General features: G+C 36.3%; 1 protein-coding gene across 1 annotated transcript in view; it reads right to left on the minus strand.

The window, feature by feature from the left end:
- Positions 1-23,262, minus strand: part of UTRN (utrophin) — a 513,062-nt gene that overhangs the window by 276,707 nt on the left and 213,093 nt on the right. The window contains exons 35-44 of the mRNA XM_023513504.1: positions 21,737-21,916; positions 19,157-19,285; positions 18,684-18,854; positions 16,186-16,347; positions 15,631-15,768; positions 11,020-11,211; positions 9,975-10,147; positions 6,182-6,332; positions 4,786-4,961; positions 191-326 (exon numbers count right to left, since the gene is read on the minus strand). Of these exons, the coding sequence (XP_023369272.1) occupies positions 191-326; positions 4,786-4,961; positions 6,182-6,332; positions 9,975-10,147; positions 11,020-11,211; positions 15,631-15,768; positions 16,186-16,347; positions 18,684-18,854; positions 19,157-19,285; positions 21,737-21,916 (1,608 nt within the window). The remainder of the gene's footprint in view (positions 1-190; positions 327-4,785; positions 4,962-6,181; positions 6,333-9,974; positions 10,148-11,019; positions 11,212-15,630; positions 15,769-16,185; positions 16,348-18,683; positions 18,855-19,156; positions 19,286-21,736; positions 21,917-23,262) is intronic.

Below are 23,262 nucleotides of genomic sequence, written 5' to 3' on the forward strand. Positions count from 1 at the left end.
CTCTTTCAAAAAATTGTAGTTGCTCTTTCAGAAAAAAAAAAATTATTTTTTCTCTTACAAGTCCACCACATGTACCGGAAAGGACAAAGCTTCTTTCCCTCTTCTTCAGTCATGGAATTATCTTATTCTTAAGTGTAATGTTCAAGCATCAAAAGGTGCTGGAAAATACAGAGGCAAATAAACCACTTACTGTTAATTCTTGAACGTTTTCTTCCAGCTCAGCCACTGAGTTCTTCTCCAAAGTATTCTCAGCCTTTGTTAACCAGCAGATGACCTCATCTAGCCTGTTTCTGTATTCCATCACCTGCTTACTCTCGCCCTTCAACCTGAAAGAAAATATTATTGAAAAAAATATTTTCAAAAATATTAAGAAAAATTGTCTAATTAATCACATTATATATTCGCTTTGGATAGCCCAACTAAATATTTCTCAAAATAAAGAATTCCTAATGCTTTTGAGTATTTTTAAATGAATCTTAGTAGTACACTATAGATTCTGCAGTACTAAAAACTGTTTAATAATAATGGAAGAAGAATTTTTCCATAATTGAAAAACAGTGGACCAAAAGAATATTATCATCTCTCGTCATGAAAAATTATATAGCCATTTAATACAAAAGGCTTTTTAAAGTTAGATACCACTGTGAACCATAAGGTATATTTTTTAAAACATGTAAGAACGTCTTTATCTAAAGTAATAAGGAAAAAAACATAATTCTCTTTGAGTACTCCATGGAGATAAAAAGTCATCATTATATGACATTTTATTCACATTAGGTGGCAACTATTACTCTGCATTATTCATAGGACAGAAAGAATCAGAACCAGGCAAGGCACTTGCCTTGGAAAATTTTATAGGTATTAGAAAAGACAAGAAAAAATGCAAATTTGGTTAGTTCATTATAATAAGTATTATATTTGAATATAGCACAAGTTGTAAAAAGAGATGGAGAAAAACACAAAGCAATAGTTTTAAATGATGCAAATAAAACCGCTAAATGAATATAAAAAGGAACTGCCTTAATTAGATCTTTCAAAAGTAAGAATAGCATTTATAAGAATATAAACCATCTGTCAAAAGAGAGGAATATGATTAGAACTCCTATGACAATTAGATTATATGTATTTTTCAAGGGGTTTGAACGCTATTAAAAGCTTAGTGGTATCATTATTTTTATAGTTTCTCTAATTAACTACTAGCTTGAAAATAGAGTACAATTTTTAAATAAATTATACTGTGTTATCCCTAATAAGAATTTATGTTTTTATAGCTAGCTATAACTTTTACTGTTAATCACAAAAGGTCTAAAATGATGGTATAATATATGTAATAAAATATTAAACAATACTTATATTAGTGTAATATATGTAATAAAATATCAAATAATACTTAAATATATAATAAAAGTCTATAATACTTGTGAGTATTATTGTGTTTAAAAATGAATGAAAATCACTACAAAAATCATAATTTTTAAGTATCCACAGGAAACAATACTACTTCAAGATTTAAAAATAAATAAATCACACAATAGTACTAATTGTTAAGACTATCAATAATAGAACAGGTAATCTACCCTCTGTATTGGAAAGTATTTAACTTAAATAATATCTTTGGGAACACCCAAAATACTTCTATAGGCCTTTTGTTTCCCTCCCCAAACAAGTTGAAATTTAAATTTCTAAAGTTTCATACTCATGACTGATTTAGTACTTTGAAAATAGAACTATGAAGGAAAGTAACATTACCAAGTGATTTCAATAAGACATATTTGAGTCGTCCAACATTCTCATCTGCAAACTAGCTAAATAAAATCTGCATTTAAAATATTATCTTGCAGAGTAAAAACAAATTATAAATTCACATTCAAACAGGAGATAACAATTGCTCATTAAGGAATAACACCATAAGGTGCTGAACAAGGGCACAAATATTTAACTCCAGGCACTCAATACAAAAACAAATTGAAGTACATGGTCATTCCCAATGTCTGCTAACGGTGCACACAGAAGCTCTTCCACGGTGGTCCCAATTTGATACAGATTCCAAACCTTAAGTGAAGTTTAACATGAATTTATGAAAACAAATAATTGCTGTAGTCAAAATATAAGATGTTAGGCAAAAGATTTATTATTCTTTTCCCTTCCAAAAAATGAGTTAAATATTTAATATGTATTACCTTCACCTTGTTAGTTATAGAAGCTATAATTGGTATACCCACAGGGATCCATTTGAAAATCTGTAGGAAACTTTCTGCATTTAAGGTTAATACCCTGCCAGGAGGTACATGTTTTTCCTTAAAAAGGCTTGACAGATACATCATTTTAAGTAGAAGTCTCCAAGCAAACTGATTCGCATGACACATAAAATCCTATGGGACCTCAGAGTCCAATCCTACTCCTGGCACCCTAAATCCTCCTCTCCATCTGATTTTTTGGAGCTCTCTCTCCCATGGCCATGGTATTCATGCCTCCCTTGGCTGATCCTACAACTTTTCCCTAGAAGTCCGTCCCTAGAAGATATTATGGGAAGTTGCTATAAATCCTTCAAAAAACAGCTTCAGTATCCCTCTTCTCTAATACCTAAATTGCACAGCCCATCCCACCTGCCTCTGTGACAATATCTCCTTAACAATGTTCTCTTCAGTCATTCTCTTCTTAGTCTCCAAGTTCCTTAGTTACACGCCCCCAGTGCTAAACATAAGACTCAATAAATATTGATGAAATCAATGACTCAATCATTGGCACAATGTAGCAATAACATGCTTTTGGGATAAGTTCTGGGTTAACTTACTCTCAGGAAACATAGATAATCTAGAGTTTATTATGAACAGTCAGGGCACATTTTGCAAACACTCTCATTAAACATAGACATTCTAAGAGTTTATTATGAACAGTCAGGGCTTTTTTTTTTTTTTTTTTTTGTAGAGACAGAGTCTCACTTTATCATCCTCGGTAGAGTGCTGGTGAAGTCACACAACTCACAGCAATCTCCAACTCCTGGGCTTAGGCGATTCTCTTGCCTCAGCCTCCCAAGTAGCTAGGACTACAGGCAACAGTCAGAACATTTTACAAACACTGTCATTTAATCTTCATGACAATCCTTTGAGTTGATGGGTGATACAGCTCTCATTTAAAGACGAGAAAACGTTGGCCTGGGAGCTCTGTTATTCTCCCCAGGTTTGTACAGCATGGTATTGGAAAGCACAGGATAGTACCATAAGCACCATCACTTATTTTCTATGAGATCTTGGACGAGTTACTTAACCTCTCCTCTTTGCCCCTCAGTTTTTAAAGTCTAACAGTCCTCTAAGAGCAACAGTCCCAACCTTTTTGGCACCAGGGACTGATCTCATGGAAGACCATTTTCCCACAGACCAGGGGATGAGGGTGGCAGGGAGGGATGGGACAGGAGGCAGAGCTCAGGCAGTGATGCTGTGCCAGCTCTTAACAGGCCACAGACCAGCATCAGTCCAGGGCCCAGGGGTCAGGGCACAGCCTGAGAGGGTAGAAGTGAAGATTAAATACAGATATATGTGTAAAGTATCAAATACTCTCTGCCACATGGTAATCTCTCAACCAAAATATACAAATTATTTGTTGTTTCTTACCAAAACACATGAAACAATAATAAATTTTTAAAGAAAAAGCCACCACGGGCCATATCATACCTGAATACTTTAGGTCATATTATAATACTGGATTTGATAAAGGACCCAACAGTCTTTAACAAAATAATAGTTTATCACTGAAACATTACCTACAGTGTTCAAATTAGCCATAAAAAACTGGACTTTTTATTTTTTTTTTTTTGAGACACAGCCTCAAGCTATAGCCCTGAGTAGAGTGCTGTGGCGTCACAGCTCACAGCTACCTCAAACTCCTGGGCTTAAGAAATTCTCTTGCCTCAGCCTCCCGAGTAGCTGGGACTATAGGTGCCCGCCACGACGCCCAGCTATTTTGGGGGGTTAGGGGGGTTGGGAGGTTATAGTAGTTGTTGTTTGGCAGGCCTGGGCCGGATTCGAACCTGCCAGCTCTGGTGTATGTGGCTATCCACCCCAAACTTGGACTTTTTAACCCAAAACTACTAATACTCAACAAATAAGCAAAAAGATCATTTATGAGATAGAATAAGTTAAGCAACAGGAAAATTGATCATTAAATCTTGACTGTCTCAGAAAATAACATCAAACAATTTTATATCTCTAAAATATGTATAATGTTGAGTATTATATTCACTGGTAATCTGACATATTTGCACCAGAAGATGCTTTAATAAAATCTAGGCCTTATGATGTGACATAAATTAACAATAATATATTTATTACATTATGTAGATGAAGAATATTTTTATTTGCACAGCACTCACATATATGGCTATAAGACACTAAGAATAACATAGTGAGAGAAATTACTAATACAGGTTCAATTAGGAAATAAGCCAGGAGAAGGCCTCCCTTGAACTCAGATCTTCAAACCAGAAGTTTGGTGTGTGTTTTTCACTACTTTTATTTCCCACCATAATCATCATATCCTAATAAACAGTCCAAAATAAAAGATTTAAAGATTTTTATGCATACAGGTAGATGAGTAGAAAAGTGTGAGTTTCTGGAGAGCCTAAAAGTACAGTCAGGGTAACCATGGGCAGGGCAGGTTTTCAATATGAGTAAAAATCCCTATTGTGGTATCAGATAATAGAAGAATTTTAAACTCATCAAAGTGTATTTACAAAAATTCTACCTATGAAATACGCTTACTCCTGTGCCACAATCACAACAAAGTTACCTTGGTCGCCTATCTATCACTTCTGCAGTGATGGCGCTCCAGCGTTGGTTTAACCCCGCCAGCTTGTCTTTCAGGAAGCCACCGTCTGTTGGAGAGAGTTTCTGGACAATCCTATCCCCAGTTCGATTTAGTGCTGCAAAACTGGGCTGGTGGCTACTGATGCCCTCTTCGAGTTCCTACAATCAAGCCCAACCCAAGATTAATTCCACTACAACTGTTAACAATGCAATGACTTCACCTAAGTAGCGTGACATCAATTTAAGCAATAGAGACACAAATTCCTTCAAAGATGTTTTATGTTCATGAAAAAGGTATTTTAAAATAATTTAATTACACTTCAATGAACACACTAAACAAAATCTATTTGGATAATCTAACCCATCTCATGAACGTTATCAGGCAAAATACAGTGAAATGGAAGAGCTGAATAACATAAAATAAATAACAGCTGTTTACACTAAAGCATAAGCCTCAATCATATTTGATTAAAGCAAATTGCTCATCTTCTTCCAAATAAGTGCTTAAAAGAATTTCTTTAAAAAATATATATAAATATACCTCATATATATTTTATGTCCTATCATATATACGTTAACTTCAAAGTACATTTGACTGAGACATTGCTTCACTGCTCTACAAGTTTTTAAGTATTAGATTAAAGGTATATTTTGAAGTAAAATTGAAGCATTTAGCTATAATTCTAAAAATAACAAAAATGCATTGGCATGCATGCCTATAAGAAAAATAGAAGCATTATTTTTAACTTCTCATGAAACTTCTACATAAAACACACTTTAAAAATTTAATAAAAATTATTCTTAACAATGACAAAACTGAAATTTTGGGAGCTTTTTACTATTATTTTTAAAGACCTATCATTATCAGCAGAATTGAGTTGGCAATGGTGTTATATTTTCCCAAGCCTGAATTAGACTTACATGAGCAGCTGTCCTGCTATAGCTCAAGAATAATCTGCTTTTATGATAATTATCAACAATACCGAGAAAAACAAGATGCCTAAGTGTTAAAGCACAGAAAGCAAAGGTGAGGTGCGCACCTATTTTTCTGTACTTGCTATGGTCTAGGGTACAAAATATTACAAATGTTACTCTGAATACAAAAATTTAAGGACAAAACTGTTTTACAAGTTTGCCACAAAAGAGTATTTTCGATTTCAATTTCTTTAAAACCCTGGTTGAAAATTCTACATGACCAATTTCTCTTAAACCTTTGAAACAGGAAATAGAACTGGAACAAAAATCACGGATTGTTTATAGACTCCTAGAACATTAATATATTTGGTTCCCTCTTCTGAGCCTTGTCTTAACAGCCAGATGCTAACCATGCATGCAACCTTTCTAGAAGATGCCCTCCTCAGACAGGAGGGGGCACTCACCTGCTGGTGGAGCCTGGCTTTCTCCAAGTCCAGACGGCCACCTGGAGCACAGGTATCCGCCAGGACCTCTTCAGCTTCTGTTATCCACTGTATGAGGTCATTAAGGTCACAATGGAACTGTCTCCATTCTTCCACGGCCCTATCAAAATAACTAGAGGACAACACAAAGAAAGTAGGTTTTCCAACTTTCCAGAACTGCCTAGAAGCAATTTTTCTAAAAAAGAAATTCAAATCTCATTTAAACTGAAAGCCCTCACAGGAGTGAACTCAGTCCATTACTCCACAAGACCAGTTTTCACAGTGGGTTACAGCTAATGATTCCCTCCCACCTCTCTCTCTCTCTCTCTCTCTCTCTCTCTCACACACACACATGCACGCACTAAGGCAGCTTTTTAACTGAAAAGATTTAGCCTCCTGTGGCTTGGAAAAAAATCAAGGTTGATTAGCTGTAGGAACATTAACCTACCCAAATTTATACTCTGAACATTTAAATGCCATGAATTGTAAAATATGATTAATTTTTCTCTCAGAAAAAAGAAAAGGTTGTTGTACTACCAGGACAAAGTTCCCAGATTAAAGCCCAAAAGACCAAAACACTTCACAGTTTTCTGACACTCCCTTATCTGTATGTTATGGACAGAACTATGTTCCACCAAAGTTCATATGTTGCACCCTAAGCCCCAAAGTGACTGTAATTGCCGGCAGAGTTTTGAAGAAGGTAAGTAAGGTAAATGGGGTCACAGGGTGCAGCCCTCATCTGCAAGGACTGATGTCTTTATAGGAAGAAGAAGAAGGACCAGAGAGATGTCTCAGGTGAAGGAGGACACACCAGGAAGGTAAGAGAGGCCTCACCACAAACAAACCTTTCTGCCACCTTGATCTTGGACATCCAGTCTCCAGGACTGTGAGAAAGTAAAATGTCTGTAGTTTGAGCTGCCCAGCCTGTGGTACCTTGTTATGGCAGCCCATAAGTACTTTGGGTAGGGAGGGACTAATCCTGAGTATCCCATGTACCTGAATATAGCACAGTACAGAATTGCATGCAAAACCCAGGTTAGGGGCTGGGCGCAGTGGCTCACACCTATAACTAACACTCTGGGATGCTGAGGCAAGAGGATTCCCTGAGCTCAGGAGTTCGATGCCAGCCTGAGCAACAGTAAGACCCTGTCTCTACTTAGGAAAATTAGCCAGGCGTGGTAGTGCACACCTGTAGTCCCAGCTTCTGGGAGGCTGAGGCAAGAGGATGGATCACTTGGGCCCCGAAGTCTGAGGTTACTGTGAGCCAGGCTGAAGTGGGCAACTTCATGGCAGTCTAGCTTGGGCAACAAAGTGAGACTCTGTCTCAAAATAAATAAAAAGAAAAAAAAAAAAAAGAAAACCAAAAAATCCAGGTTAGGAATGAGAAAAAAAGGCTATGGAAAGCTCTGTGTACCTTTAGAAATGAAAGAGAATAAAACTTCAGGGTTTGTCATATTCAAATACACAAAATAAATATAAGAAGGAAAAGTTTTATAGGATTAAGATCATAAATAATTTTTCTATCTTTTTGTTTAGTGTAGCAGAGCTGGAAGAGGTCTACAAGAGATGCCTGAAATCTTAATCATATTAATAACATTTTTATTTGATATAATAAAAGTATACTATTATTACTTTAAAAATAATAAAATGGTCCCTGACTTCAGTAACCCCAAAATAATGCTTACTTTGTTCTCTTCCATGAAAATTATTTTTAAAATTCAGTTAATATCTGTTGCTACAGGGAAGCAACTTCCTCTTAGGACAAAAATAAAAGCGCTTCAAACAAACGCTCTGAGAAGATATTAAAATATTCATTTGTTCATAAAAATGTATAACAACCATCAAAATTTCCAGATTTTTGAGATACTGCAATCTGAATAGAAAATATAACTGGACAAGCTGTTTCAAAGATTTAAAGGCTTTGAATGTAAACATTAAACTTGGAAAAAGATCAATATCATTTTCACAGAACATTAAGTTTCGAATCAATCTAAGCAGCATAGCTCTGGATTGAACTGCAGAGTGCTGTGCAGAAGCTGCTGGGTGGAGTCCGCAAAGCCATCGCCTCTGCTCCAGTCCAGCGGCTCGTACAGGTGGCAGCAAAGACTCCGAAGGGCTGCCACTTCCCGGAGTCAAGTAACTCAAATCCCAAACCTCCCTGACCACGGAGAGAAGTCCGTTTATCTTTCCCATCCTTTGTTTGGATTTGAAATAGAAAAAAAGTTGGCTATTTCTAATATTCCAGCTGGCCTTACTATATTCCTCACAAACTCATGTCACCACCTGTGTTCCCTGTTGCTGAGAATGGTACCATCGCCCACCTAAGTCCCCAGGCCAAAGACTTAAGGGTCAGCTTCTGCTTCGTTACTCTACCACCCATGAGTCACATGTTGCATCTATTCTACCATTTAATTCTCAAATATCCCCCCAGTCTCCACCGCCACAGCTGCTTCCCAAATCAAGCTGTTGCCATGTCACAAGACCAACTGGTCTCTCCAGGTTCGGTCTTGCCCTCCACCAATCCATTCTGCAGCCAGTAAATGTCATTTCCTTGTTAAAACACTGCCATGGACCCCTAAGATTCTCACAGCAATATACAAACTGCTGAAAATGACTCACAAGTCCTTCTGACGTGGCCACTTCAGACCTTCCTGGTTTCATAGAGCTCTACTAGACTATTTTCATATCATCAAAGGCATCACCAGCTCTCTTATCTATGACCTTATGTAATGTTGTGTTGTATTTCTTCACCTGGCTAAATTCACAATCTCCAAAAGGCCTTCCCTGATCCCTCTGGGTCCCTAACATGGCCTTCTGCATGGCCCCCTTTGTAGTACTATGCACTAATAATTGCCTATCTATTTCTACTATATACATTGGGCCCTGAGCAAGAGACTGGACGTACCAAGTGCATCTCCCTTAGAATCCTTTATAACTAATTGTGTGTGGCTACATGTACCTTGCATTAACACTCGATACTTATCAAACAGATAGTGCATGAATAAATGGATAGATAGGTAGTGAACAGGCATATTCCATAGGATGAAATGAACTCCAAAAACTTTGTAAATAATATAAAAAGAATGACTGAGAGAATTATGAAAGAACACTACTACTGCTGTAATATTAAAAAATAAAAAATAGGATGTCTAGTTTTTATGTGCATGTCTCCACCGTATTATTCCATGCTAGCTTTCTTCTCATACAATACTTTATATTTGGCTATTTCATATCTTATCTGCCTCTTTACTATATTCACAGCTACTGGAAAAAATCTTATCAGTTTTTATTTCTGTCTATTAATAGACCTGGTCAAAATCTAGTGAGAAGGCCAAAAATCATTCCTTTAAACAGAAGCTTATAAAGGGTCTGGCATTATATATGGATTCTAATTATCTGCAGTTGTTGCTGTTCCTCACTCACATTTATCATCAAGTGTAAATGAAAATCCTTCTTACATTTTTTAAAAGAAAATGGACACTAGACACTAAAAATTAAAAATGCTTACATACTATCCAGATGTTAAGCCATAAATGGTCATCTATACCTGACCCAATTCCTCTTCTCTAAGGAACTACACTCATCACAATTTATGACGCATGGGTATCCCACAAGAATGTGAAACATATCTCACTATTCTCAGTGTGCAGATGACCATCTCCATGGCCCACTAACTTACAGCCACTATCTAAAAATGAACTGTATTTGCACCTACCATCTCCATGGCCCACTAACTTACAGCCACTGTCTAAATATGAACTGTATTTGCACCTACCCTTTCCGATCATTGTATTTTCTATTAAGTCTGTCCCACTTTGCATTCAATTGAGTAAGAGTATCCTTGATCTGAATGGCTTCAGGTCCAGAGGCGTCAAGAATAACATCTGGCTGTTTTTCATGAATGACTGCAATCTGCTCTCCAAGTCTGTCCAGTTGGTCTTTGATATTCTAAAAATACATCATCGGACATTAACGAAATCCAGTGAAGCAACAACAAAGAAATCACAGATGATTAAAAATTTATATTGTATAATTCTCATTTAAAATAACGATGAGACATAATAACTGCTGCTCATGAAAACTGGTCAAGATAGTAAGGTAAAAAGAACTGGAAACTTAAAAAAATAATAATAATACCCTGTATTGGCCAAACTAGAAGGAATTCTACATAATATACTAATGGCATGGGAATAAAAATCCTCAGAGGTGTCCAAAGGTAGCATTTGTACAAGACATGTGAGATGCTTCATTGAGATTCTCTAAAGGAAATCAAGTGTGTGAAGCTGGAATTATTTATACTTTCAAGTATCTAATAATGCTAGTTTAAATAACAAAAATAAACCATCAAAACTATAAATCTACCAGTGGTTTTTTTGTGACATTCCATATAAATGCAATCAAATTATACAGAAATACTTTATGAGAATTTAATAGATTGTTAATTTATAATCAGGATGACATTCCACACTTCAACAACGGACCCATCTTAAATTATCACAGGTGGCCTGATAAAATTTGACATTTTAAGTCAATGGACAATCAAGTTTATAAGACAGAATATGGTCTGTATGTATTTTTAAAAAGGCTTTGATATTGCAAATAACAACTGTACCCACTTAGAAATCCATACCTGTCTTAAAAAATTAAAACTATTTGATCATATTTTGTTGGAGAACACAGAAAAAGTTTATTATTCACAAACATTATTATTTCCTGGCACAGATTCTAAAAGATATCATAGATCGTGGAAGTCAGCACAATAACTAATTCTTTTTTCCACATTAACTACAGCCATTCAAAGGCAGTGGCTGGAGCTTTACCCTCAGAGAGTCTTCCTGAGCAGAGAAGTCTTCATAGATAGCTGTGTTTAGCTCCGGAATATTAAGTGATAATTCGACATCATCCATGGATAGTAAAATTCTGTTAATTTCAACCAGGTAATCTGCAGGGAGAGGTGACGATCGGACTCCGGAAGCAAGCTGACCTGTTTTCCTCTGTTGAATAGGGACTGCCTATAAAAATATTTTTAAAAAAATAATGCATATATCATAAAATAGCTCCACAATAAGTAAGTAATAACTTCTTGCAAGAAAGTATAAGACTTTTGTGTGAAGGAATTCAATACCACGAATCAAACAGTTTTAATTTTCTTTAATTTTAAAACTGCCTTACTACAGAAACCATTAACCATCTCTATTCTAATTTTCATCTGCAGTCTGCTATTACACAGCACAAATATGTTAATATTTGCCAGGCTTTTCTTTAAGACCAATGTCATCTAAACTCATTTAGCAAACAGGAGACAGCAACTCCTTTCTGAGCCCCAGAGGGAGTGAGACTCTGCCGCCCATCATAAAGCACTGTGTGAAATCAAACACTTGCATAGCGTTACAATTTCACTCTTTATCAAACATCACAATGAAAGTAAATACTCTGGACCTCACTACTGAATGTATAAATAATATTTAAATATAAGTAAATTAAACGTGTTTCTACAACACAGGAAATTCAATGGAAGTTTGGTTTAAAATAACAACCAGGAAATTTAGTAGATAATCTTAACCTTTGAACTGGGCCTTGTGGCAGGTACCTGTAGTCCAAGCTACTCGGGAGGCTGAGACAAGGGGACAGATAGCCTAAGCCCAAGAGTCCGAGGTTACTGTGAGCTAGGATGTGACAGCATTCTACCCAGGGCACAGAGTGAGAGTCTGACTAAAAAAACCAAAAAAAACAAAAAAAAAGTAACCTTGAAAACCTTATTACAGAACATGAAAACCCTACAGAAGATAAGAGTGCCTAACATGCTAAATTCAGACAGACTTGAGGCTCATGACCACCCATTTGCCCTAATGGGAAGTTTTAGGACCCTCTCCTCAGACCTGTCTAAGTATTAAAGTGCTCTCCAGAATGGCCCACTGGACTTTCAGGTCCTTTACTCCCAGATAGCTACAACTTAACAAATCCTGTCTCCTATTCATAGAGGAACAAAGCATAGCTCTTCATAATTAAGGCAGCTGCCTGGACACCTGCACTTTTCCTATGGTGAATCTCCAAAAAATTAATTCTATAAATTCAAGGATGATGGTTGAAATGATCACGAATATATGTTCGTTCAGTTAAGGATCTTGAAAATGGTTACGATACCTAAATGCAACCACGTCTCATGATTAAACTCCTTGAGGCACATCTATACCACGATTCCTGGTGCTGCCCCTGCAAGGCCGAATGTACCTGAGGCCTTCAGGTAAAGGAGGAGGGTCAGTAGATTATTACAAATACAATGTTCTAAGTTTAAAAAATGCATGTTCATTAGGACTGTTTCTTTTTTTTTTTTTTTGCAGTTTTGGCCAGGGCCAGGCTTGAACCGGCTACCCCTGGTATATGGGGCCGGCGCCCTACTCCTTGAGACACAGGCACCTTCCTAAGACTGTTTCTTTTTCTACTCCGATTAGATTTTTTATCTGAGCCGTCATGCTCTTGCAGAAGCACCGCAGCAGTTCAAGATTTAAACATGTGCCTTCTACATTCCCAAAATAGATTTTTTTCACAAGAGAACAATCAATCAAAATGCCCTATGAGAAAAAAATAAATGTCCTCGAGATCTGCCCCAGGCTTTATGTCTGGATAATTTTACTTTAAAAGAATTCTCCTAGGACACAGGAACACAAATATACTACAGATATACCATTACATGATGTAACTGTGTCCTAACAGCAAACTAAAGTTCAGATAAATTAAAGAGTTTACTTGAAATAAGAATTTATTTATAATTTATCTATAATTTATAGATATAGATATAGATAATTTAAATTTATCTATAATTTATTTATAAAAATGTTCTAGGTTTTGCTTTTATCCAACTGTTTGAAAAACATGAAACTAAACAGAATCAAGTGTGAGTACATAAAAAATTTAAATGGTTGCTTGATAAAGGTAAGATAATTAGAAGATAAATATCAGTAAGATAACATTTTATGATAAGTATGATGAGGAATTAATATCTTAATTTCTTTTTTTTAAGAGACGGTCTTGCTCTGTCACGTTGGCTAGAATGAGTGACTTGATCATAGCTCACTATAACCTTAAATTCCTGAACTCAAGGGATCCTCCTGTCTCTGCCTCCCAAGTAGCAGGGAATACAGGCACATACCATCAGGCCTGCAGGTATTTTTATTTCTTGCAGAGACCTAGTCTTACAATGTTGCCCAGGCTGGTCTTGAACTCCTGGCCCAACCTCCCAAAGTGCTGGGATTACAGGTATAAACCACCTTGCCCAGCCGATATCTTTATTTTATAAAGAGCTCATACATATTTTAAAACAGTAATACTCTAGTCAACAAATGGGTAAAGGTCACTTGGCACATTTTCAAATAAGAAAGTGAGCCCCATAAACTGCTATTTCTCAATCCTGACTGCAGGTTAGAATCGTTTAGAATGTTTTTTGTTTTGTTTTGTTTTTAAATGTCCACATTTAGACACAACCCAAGAGATTCTGATTTAATCTATTTGGGGGTTAGATTTGGACATTGTTTTTTTCTCCCAAGTGACTCTATTATTCACAGTTAAGAACAATCTCAACTTGGAAAAGTGCAGCTCTGATGAAGTCCATAACATATTTGGCCTAATGAATTAGGACAAAGACATTTTAATTACAATAACTAAAGCTAGTAAAACCAAGATGAAATGAGCCTGAAATAATATATATTAGTATTAGTACTTTTAACAAAAAATGTATTTTATGTATTAAAAGACTAAAGATTATTTCTGTTTTATACCAGTAAACATTTCTGATTTGGGACCCAAAGATGAGTCAGACATGGACTGAATCCTCGAAGGAGTAATAGGGGGAAAGGCACTTTTTAACCAGTGACAATAAAGCAAAGAACTACAATACCATGTGATAGATGTTAGAAATAAAAACGGGGCTGAGTCTTAAAGGATAAAGCATATTTTAGGTAAAATAAAAAGACAAAACCTGCTCAGGATATGGGGACAAAATCAGCAAGACCCCAGTGGTGCCGGAGCAGGTGATGTGTTTAGGGAAATATAAGGAAAGCCAGCATAGCTATACCATGTACTACCTGGGAGGTGACAGCAATATAAGAGGAGGTGGCCAGGGGTCAGATTGAACCCTTAACATGTCATTATATAAAAAACCTTGCGCTTCAAGCTCTTCCTGTATTTTGCAATATTTTACTGCACAGTATTTTACTTGAAGGAATGATGTGATGAGTCATGACTTCGGGGGGGATAATTCAGAGGAAATTATCGAGGGCGTGCTAGAGTCAGAAAAGCTGGACTTAAGAAACCGGTTTGGGACATATTGTAACAACCTAGAAGGGAAAACCGTAAGTTTGAATTAAGGAAAGGATAGTGAAGTTAGGTCACTTTCCCAAGGTCATAAAATAACGACTGGTAACGCCGTATCTAACTTCAGGTCAGCCCCGTATCTTGCTTCAGTCCGACCCAGTGGTTTTCATCCTCACTCTGTGTAATATGAGGAACCACACAGGTGAGGAGCAGGAAGCAGTGGAGACTGATGTTGAAGTTGGTACCCGGAGAGAATGGTTAGCTTTTAAAGTACAGTCGTGCATCACATAACAACAGGACACGATCTGAGAACGGTGCCTTTAGCTGACTTTGTGGCTGTGCAAACATCATGCATGGTACTTACACAAGTCTGGATGGAATAGCTTCCTACACCCCTCAGCTATATGGTGTGGCCCACTGCCCCTAGGCTGCAAGCCTGTACCACTTGTTACTGAAACTGTAGGTGACTGTAACACAGTGGTAAGTATTCATGTATCTAAACACATCTAAACATAGGAAGAGTAGGGTAAAAATACGGTATTATAATCCGATAGGAAATCTATTGCATATGCCGTTGACCCAAATGTTGTTAGGGAGCTCATGACTACAGTTAATTAAGAGGGGGGAGAAAGTAAGAAACAGCTGAGAAGGAGGCAGACAGCAAGTTCAAGTTAGCACAGATCACGAGGCTGTAACATACACAGATAGAGACGCCTAATAGGTAGCAAGCCAGGAGACTAGAATCTACTCAGACACCAAAATCCCCAAATGAAAAGGACTACAGAAGGAATTAGCAAAGAACAGATTTCTGCTTAAACACCAGCATCCTTAAAATACAGCTGGAAAGAGTGCCATTTAAAAGGCAGTTGGTAGGAAAACTTCTGAAAGGGATATAGCTCTTACACGTTTAATATATAATCAGAAATCTAAAAGAGATAGCCAAGAAGTTTTTATGTTTCTATTTTCGTTGAGTCCTACTTCATCCAAACATATAAACGTTAACTAGGGGATAATATTCCGACGGGGGTGTTTCAAAGTGTCCATAATGTAACAACATACACTTGAATGGCAAGGGCTGAATGAGTTATTTAAATGCAACAGAGACTGTCTCCTTATAATACCTTAATTTTGTTGTATCTTGTATGCAAAAGTAATAGCTGCAGACGGATCTTTTCTTTTTTATTATCCTCCATAGGTTGACGTAACATTTCTTCTCCTCTTTGTAGAACTTCCTCTATCTGGGCTCTCTCTTCATCTATCTGAATGTTTTTAAAAAAACATTTTCAAGAGAAAAATGCACAGTGTCACTATCAGCTTCCAAGTAGAAGAATAAGCCAAAAAAATGGCAGTGTAACTCAAGATATGTTCATCTGAATGATCAAAAATTGAGGATTTTTTTCCAATATTTTATATTTCAAGTTGAAATATCTCAAAGCAAGTTTAACAGAAGTGAGATAATAATAAAAAGTATTACCTTTCGTCAGAACATGTGTCTATTTTTATTTAAGTATTACATCACTTGGCAAATCTTACATGGATATACACTGGAAACTCACATTTGGATCTGTTTCCTTGTTTCACAGATAATTATGGGTGTACATTATTGATATAAAAATATAATTAACAGAGAAGAAAAATGGAAACATTCATGGCTTTCAAACTCTCCTTGAACTCACCTTTTCATCTTCATCACTGGATTGCAAATGTTTTTCCACAACTTTTAACATATTTTCTACGTCACTTTCTAATTTTTCCAAGTCAGAGAAAGGCAGGCCAGCTTCAAATGTTTCAGTGGTGACCAAACTTTGGTATGATAATGGTTCTTGACTAATTAGCAACTGCAGAAGGAAAAGACCCCTCTGAAAATGTATTTCAACCATTAATCACAGAGAAGGGGCATCAAGAGGGGAACTGGCACTAATTTGAGCTAATTTCAGTTTCATTCACTCACACAGCAATGATTTTACCCATTTGGGCCTCTCTGAATGGCCCATCTTCTCCCAACTCTAGCCAGGTCTATGAGGTGGTGTGTAAGCAACGGTGACTACCTGGAGTGCTGTGTGGTGGACTCAGAGACCACCTATGAGCACAGCAGGAAATACAGCCACAATCAAGGAGCCTGCCATGGCCACAGAAAGGAAGAACAGCCACCGGCCCCCAGTGCAAGTCACCCACAGAATCTCTCTCCACTTATGTTTCCCCAGTAGAATAAATTCTCCTTGGATTTTGACACTCAAAACTTCAAAAATGTACCTATTTCCCAATGCCATATTTTCACTTAATGTCTATATAGAAAAACTTCCTATTTTTGTAACTAAAAATATGACGATTATAATAAAACTAAAGGCAGAAAAATAACACTGAGTGTTGGCTAAGTATGGAGAAATTAGCACTCTCACACCATGGTTCTCAAAGTATAAAGTGACACAAACTTTCCACTGGGCTACTTGGAAAGTCTAACAGCCTTTATATGTGAAATGTTTACAATAATTTCAAGAAATTCTAATAATGGAATTTAAAGGCCTATTAAGAGATGATCAAAAAAAAAGAGAGATGATCAAAAAGTTATGCATAAAGGGAGTTTTAACAAATAAAATATTTACAAAGCACAATAAAAGTAAAAAAAAACTTAGGAAATTGTAACAGATAATACTGGAATATTCCACAGACATTAAAAATCATGTCAAAGATATAAAAAATGCTAATATTTTATACATACAAATAATAACAGGCATGTATTTGAAAATGTTGGCTGAGGTTACTGCTGAGGACAATGGTAGTTTTGAGTCTTTGTAATTCCTCTCACCCTACCTCTACATTTTATGCATATTTTAATACCAAGAAAAATCTCCCATAGAAGTACTGAAGAGAATAAAATGAGCTGAGATCAGAAAGGCAGGGGAGAAGGTCAGAGCTAAGACAGACAAAAGCGAAAGCAAGCCTGTCGGTTGTTTTCTTTAAGCTGGAGAATTACTTAAGTATATTCATAGGGAATAAGAAGCATAATGTGGCATACCAGCTCAGATTTTTCATATCAAAGCAGTTTAAATAACATTTACTTCCTGCAAAAAAAGAGGATCCTTCCTCTTTGATAATTTCAACACACAACTCTCTAGAGACTGAATTGACTGAATACTCAAAAATGCCGTTCAATGGGCACAACTGAGATCCTTAAAAACTCAGAATCAGATGTTAGAATGACTACCTGGTTTGAACGACCCCAAAGTCAGCTATGGTTTTTTTTTTTTTTTTAATCTATAAAACCATCAAAGTGCTTTGATCTTTCCAACTTTGCACCTACAGAGCACTCGCTACATCCCAGGTCTTGGGAACACAACAGTAAGAATTTTCCTTTCCTACCCTCATAAAACAAGGGTAAAAAGAAAGCATGAGAAAAAGATACACACACAGAAAAACTATACCATTTTAAAGGAATACTCTTATTTATTATCCTCCTAATTAAACAAAGCTCCTTTTTAAATTTATAAAATCAGGTAGTACTCTTCTACATTATGTCTGAAATGTCAAATTATCTGTAACTTTTATATTTAACATGTAAAATACAAAAATCTGAACACATATAAAATTTGATTATTAAAATAATGGGGTTAGGCTCCACACCTGTGGCTCAAGCAGCTAAGGCGCCAGCCACATACACCTGAGCTGGTGGGTTCAAATACAGCCCAGGCCTGCCAAATGACAATGACAACCACAACCAAAAAACAAGTAGGCGTTGTGGTGGGCTGAGCATTGTGGTATCCCAGCTACTTGGGAGGCTGAGGCAAGAGAATCGCTTAAGCCCAGGAATTGGAGGTTGCTGTGAGCTGTGATGCTACAGCACTCTACCCAGGGCGAAAGCTTTAGGCTATGGTCTCAAAAAAAAATAAAAATAAATAAAAAATAAAATAATAATTATTTTGTAACTAATTCTGACCTGCTACTGAGTCTTTAAACCCTTTCATCAACTGTGTTATTTTCTTCAATACTAATTTCTTGTTTTTTTCTCCTTCATATGCATAATCACAAATAAATAAGGACAAATGCTCCTTTCAAAGAAAAAGTGATTAAAATCATCTTCATTTTAAAAGTTTTTGATGTATATATTATAGTATATCTATCACTTAGGTACATACTCATAGAAAAATGGTTTTCTATAAAAATATAAATTACTCACCTCAGCGCTTTTGATATGTTGAGACACTTTGTCAAAGTTCCTATTCAGTTCAGCTAATTTTGGTTCTACAAGCTCCCTGCTTGAGTTTCCACGTGCAGTCATCAAAATAATGGCTTGATCACGGACATTTTCAACCTGGAGGTTGGCATCATCCAGCTCGGAGAGTAAACGCTAATTGTAATAAAACACAAAATTATCTCATGGCAAATCCACTATGGGTGTGATGCTTACTCAGCATTAGAGATGGTTTAAACAAACAGCTGAGATTTCTAATAAGAGATTTCAGCACAATTAATCAGAGTAAGAGCTATTCCCACAGAACTCATTGGCAATCTCAGTTTCTCCTACCTAAATAAATGTGACTGAATCTACCTCTTGGGAAGAATGTAAGTGACTTAGAGCATTCCACAAGGAAAACATGACACAAAGCATTCCCCTCTCCAAAGGGTTAGTAATTCCTCTACGTTTGCTACCTTCACAATTTCTTCCCGTTTACTTGCTGGTTTTTTTTCGATTTCATCCAGGAGAGCTTCAGCTTGATAAAGCCAGGTACTTATGTGTGCCACACTTCCATCGAATATTTCCAACTGGTTCCGATGGTTCTACAAAGGAATTAATAAAATGCTCGCATAATCACATGAAATATTTAAAGCGATAATCATAGAAGAGATTTAAAAGACCTTCAAGGAGCAAATTGTATGCGGAATTTAAAGAAAGATTTCCACCTTTCTCTGCAGAGCTCTCTTCAGTGAATAAATCTCATTCCTAAAAATGCACAGCAGTGGGTAAGGACTCGTTAAATTTATTTGATTTAGTCCTCAGCACAATAAAAAGCTGATGTAGAATAAAAGGTGAAAGTTTCTTTTTCAAGTTTATCTCTTATTCCTCATTCTTATATAACAACTGATCTCAATTGCCCCCTTCAATCATATTTTTTGAAATTTGTTTAAGGAATAATAACATAAAAGAATGAAGAAAATATGGACTGAGGAGGATTCTGCATGCTCTGCTTAGAGGACAGAGCCTATATCTCTTCACCTCACTGTCACCAGCACTTAATATTACGCCTGGCACAGACTTCAGTAAGAATTCCTGAAGCAGGACGTAAAACGTGCTTGACAGAACAGATATGAAAACAGCAGCAGCCGCTATGCAGATTATGACTGAGCAAAGTGGCAGAGACTAAGGCAAAGAGTTAGAAGTTGACCCAAAAGGGTAGGGAAGTAATTAATACTTAGGATCTATATTTATAGGATAAAGGAACTAGGAAAAATTTAGAAAAGGGGAGTTTTTAAAAAGACACACCCTGGTGAGGGCAGTGGCTCACACCTGTAATCCTAGTACTTTGAGAGGCCAAAGTGGAAAGATCCCTTGAGCTCAGGAGTTCGAGACCAGAAGGAACAAGAACAAGACCCCATCTCTGCCAAACAGAACAAAATTAGCCAGTCAGCCTCCCAGCTACTCAGGAGGCTGAGGCAGGAGGATCACTTGTACCCTGGAGTTTAAGGTAGCAGGATCACTTGTACTCAGGATGGAGTGCCATGGCATCATCCTAGCTATGAGGATGAGGCAGGAGGATCACATGTACCCTGGATGGAGTGCCATGGCTTATAGCTAGGATGACGCCATGGCACTCTAGCCTGGGCAACAGAGACTCTGTCTCTAAATAAATAAATAAATAATACACATTATTAATCTATAATACGGACAAATAGTTGAAAAACCTGTGAACTGACAAATGATTAGTTTATTTCAATTTCAACAGTGCTCTGCACTCTAGGAAGTAGGAAGAACTGACACACACTAGACTTATTTACCCCACCAACCAGGTAAATCAAATGTTCTAATAGGATGAAGAAAGGTACTTCTTGAAAGGACAATTTGAAAGGTAGACTAAAGAACACAAAAGTCAGGGTCATAAGATACAGAATAAAGCCAGTAATTATAAAAAGGAATATATATACTATTTCATGAACTTATTCTATAAGCCAAGAAACTCATATTCACTTAGTAGGTTCAAAATTTAGCTCTGCTAGAAATATAATATATGTTTTTATTCCAATTTTTTATATATGGAAATTGAAGCCTAGTAATGTAGCTAAGGTTATACAGATAATCAGTCAGGGCAGTGGTTATCAATCTATGACAGATCCAGACCTAAGCCTATGATCTTCACTGCCCTACAAATCTCGATTGACTTGAACAAATGTTCAAATACATAATAATTTATTTTTTCTAATTATAGAATTACTAGGTAATTACCTATCTCTAGTATGTTTAAATAAAAAAAAATTATAAATGACTATTTCCTCTAGGGAAAGGGAGGGTGGAGCTGCCATATACTTTTCGTTACTATAAGGACAGAAAACCACTATAAAGATTAGATGGTCGATATTTTATGAGATAATTAACGGAGTGGCAATATAACCAAAGACTAATATACATATAGCATTTAATGATTATTACAATCATAATAATATCTAGAATTGGTTGTTTTATGTACAGGCATTTAAGAGAACTACATGTCTTCAGTCACAAAATCATCACAAAAACTGTAAGAGGCTGAAATTATGATAATGCCCATTTCACAGATGAGAAAATTGAGGCTTAGGAAGCCTTTAAATCACTTGACCAATGTCACCCAACTAGTGCTCAAAAATTTTACATAAGCCAACAGATGCCAGAAACTGTGCTCATAACTGGTATACCACCGTTAAGCACTATAAAGATAATATATAAAACTCACTCCTTATGGTATGAAAATGAAATATAATACGACATCATCAACATGAAACAAGTAAGGTACAATTAATAAAATGTTAAAGTACATATTTCTATGTACACCATGAATATTTCATTCTTTAATAGAAACACTGTAAATTCTTCCTAGGTATTGCCTTTTCAAAGAAAAAATAAAATGAAATCCTAATGAAATGAATTCAAAACATGACCATGACACAGAGAAAACAGAATTTGAAATTTAATCAATGCCATATTCAATTTAAAACAATGAGAGAAGATGATTTCATCATGAAGTTTTTCTGGAAACATACCATCAAGGTGCCGCACCAATCCTCAGTCCAGGTGCGGACGCGGCTCCACCCGGCGTTCAGGACGCAGAGCCTCTCCTCTAAGACAGGCTCACTGCCCTCAATCAAGTTCTTGAGGGCAGCACTACTCTCGGTGATGGAATTTAAATCAGCTTTTTTCTTTTCCAGATCCTTCAGAACATTCTAGAAAATAAAAACACCAAAACCCACATGATCTTATAGAACATGATAAAAGTTTATACAACCTTAAGTTTTTTTAACATTTCTTCCAAATATAAAGTATAGTCCAAGACGCCCTAGATAATTTACAATATAGCAAAGGTTTACAAAACTCCCAAACTTATTAACATAGTGAGAGCTCTTAAGTTCCTAATTAAAATGTTTGACCATGTGTGGTAGCTCCCACCTATAATTCTAGCATTCTTGGGAGGCTGAGGCAGGAGGAATGCTTGAGCTCAGGAACTCAAGACCAGCCTTTACACAAGGGTGAGGCCTCTGCCTCTACTGAAAAACATAGAAAAAATTAGCCAGGTGTTGTAGTGGGCACCTGTAGTCCCAGTTACTCAGGAGGCTGAGGCAAAAGGTTTACTCGAACCCAAGAGTTTGAGGTTGCTGTGAGCTAGACTAACACCTCAGCACTCTAGCCTGGGCAACAGAGTAAGACTCTGTCTCCAAACAAAAAAAAAAAAAAAATTGTTTAGTTAAGCTAACATCAATGAATGTAACAAACTCAGGTATAGGAAAATAATCTTTTCATTTATTTTAACTATAACTTCCATTTATTAAATAGAAACACAAACACCAATTATCTTCATGGCAATTCTAGATGTAAAAAGTCAATTTTATTTTCAGTGAATACAAGCTAGCACTGTAGAAAAATCCCAGAACTAAGAATTCTAAGAAATTTATAATAAATTTCGCTCCTAGATCCTCAGAGGAAATCAGTTGATATGGACTACATATACTTGCAAGGATTATATCCTGGAATTAGGAGACTTAACATATAATCTATTGCATAAACATTACAAAAACCATTTCATTTTAAATAAATCATATAAGAACTACAAGTCTAAGCTTTGGTCTTACAATGTCTTATGCAAAGATAATACTCCGGATGGCAGGATGACAATTTGATTCACACATTCATAAGTTTGACCAGGCAAAAAGAATAGTCACGAAATTAAAGAGAGAGTCCCAGGTTCCAAAATTAAAACTACAAAGTTCTTTCAATCAAAAAGCAACATGTGGGTATCTACCCTATTGCTACTATTGTTGTTGAATCTTTTTTTTTTAGCATTTACAAAAGCTACAGGAGGGGAGGGAAGGGGGGAGCCTGAGTGGAGGGAGGGTGATTGGTCGGACCACACTTATAGTCCATCTTACAAGGGTACATGGAATCTTTCTAAATATAGAATACAAATGTCTTTTTTTTTCTTTTTTTTTTTATTGAATGGTAACTATGTACATTAATGCACTTCTGGGGTACAGTATGGGGTTTTCACACACAATCCAAAACACTTCCATCAAAC

Source organism: Otolemur garnettii, unplaced genomic scaffold (assembly GCF_000181295.1).
Source record: "Otolemur garnettii isolate 467f Iridium unplaced genomic scaffold, OtoGar3 scaffold00042, whole genome shotgun sequence".
Classification (NCBI taxonomy): domain Eukaryota; kingdom Metazoa; phylum Chordata; class Mammalia; order Primates; family Galagidae; genus Otolemur; species Otolemur garnettii.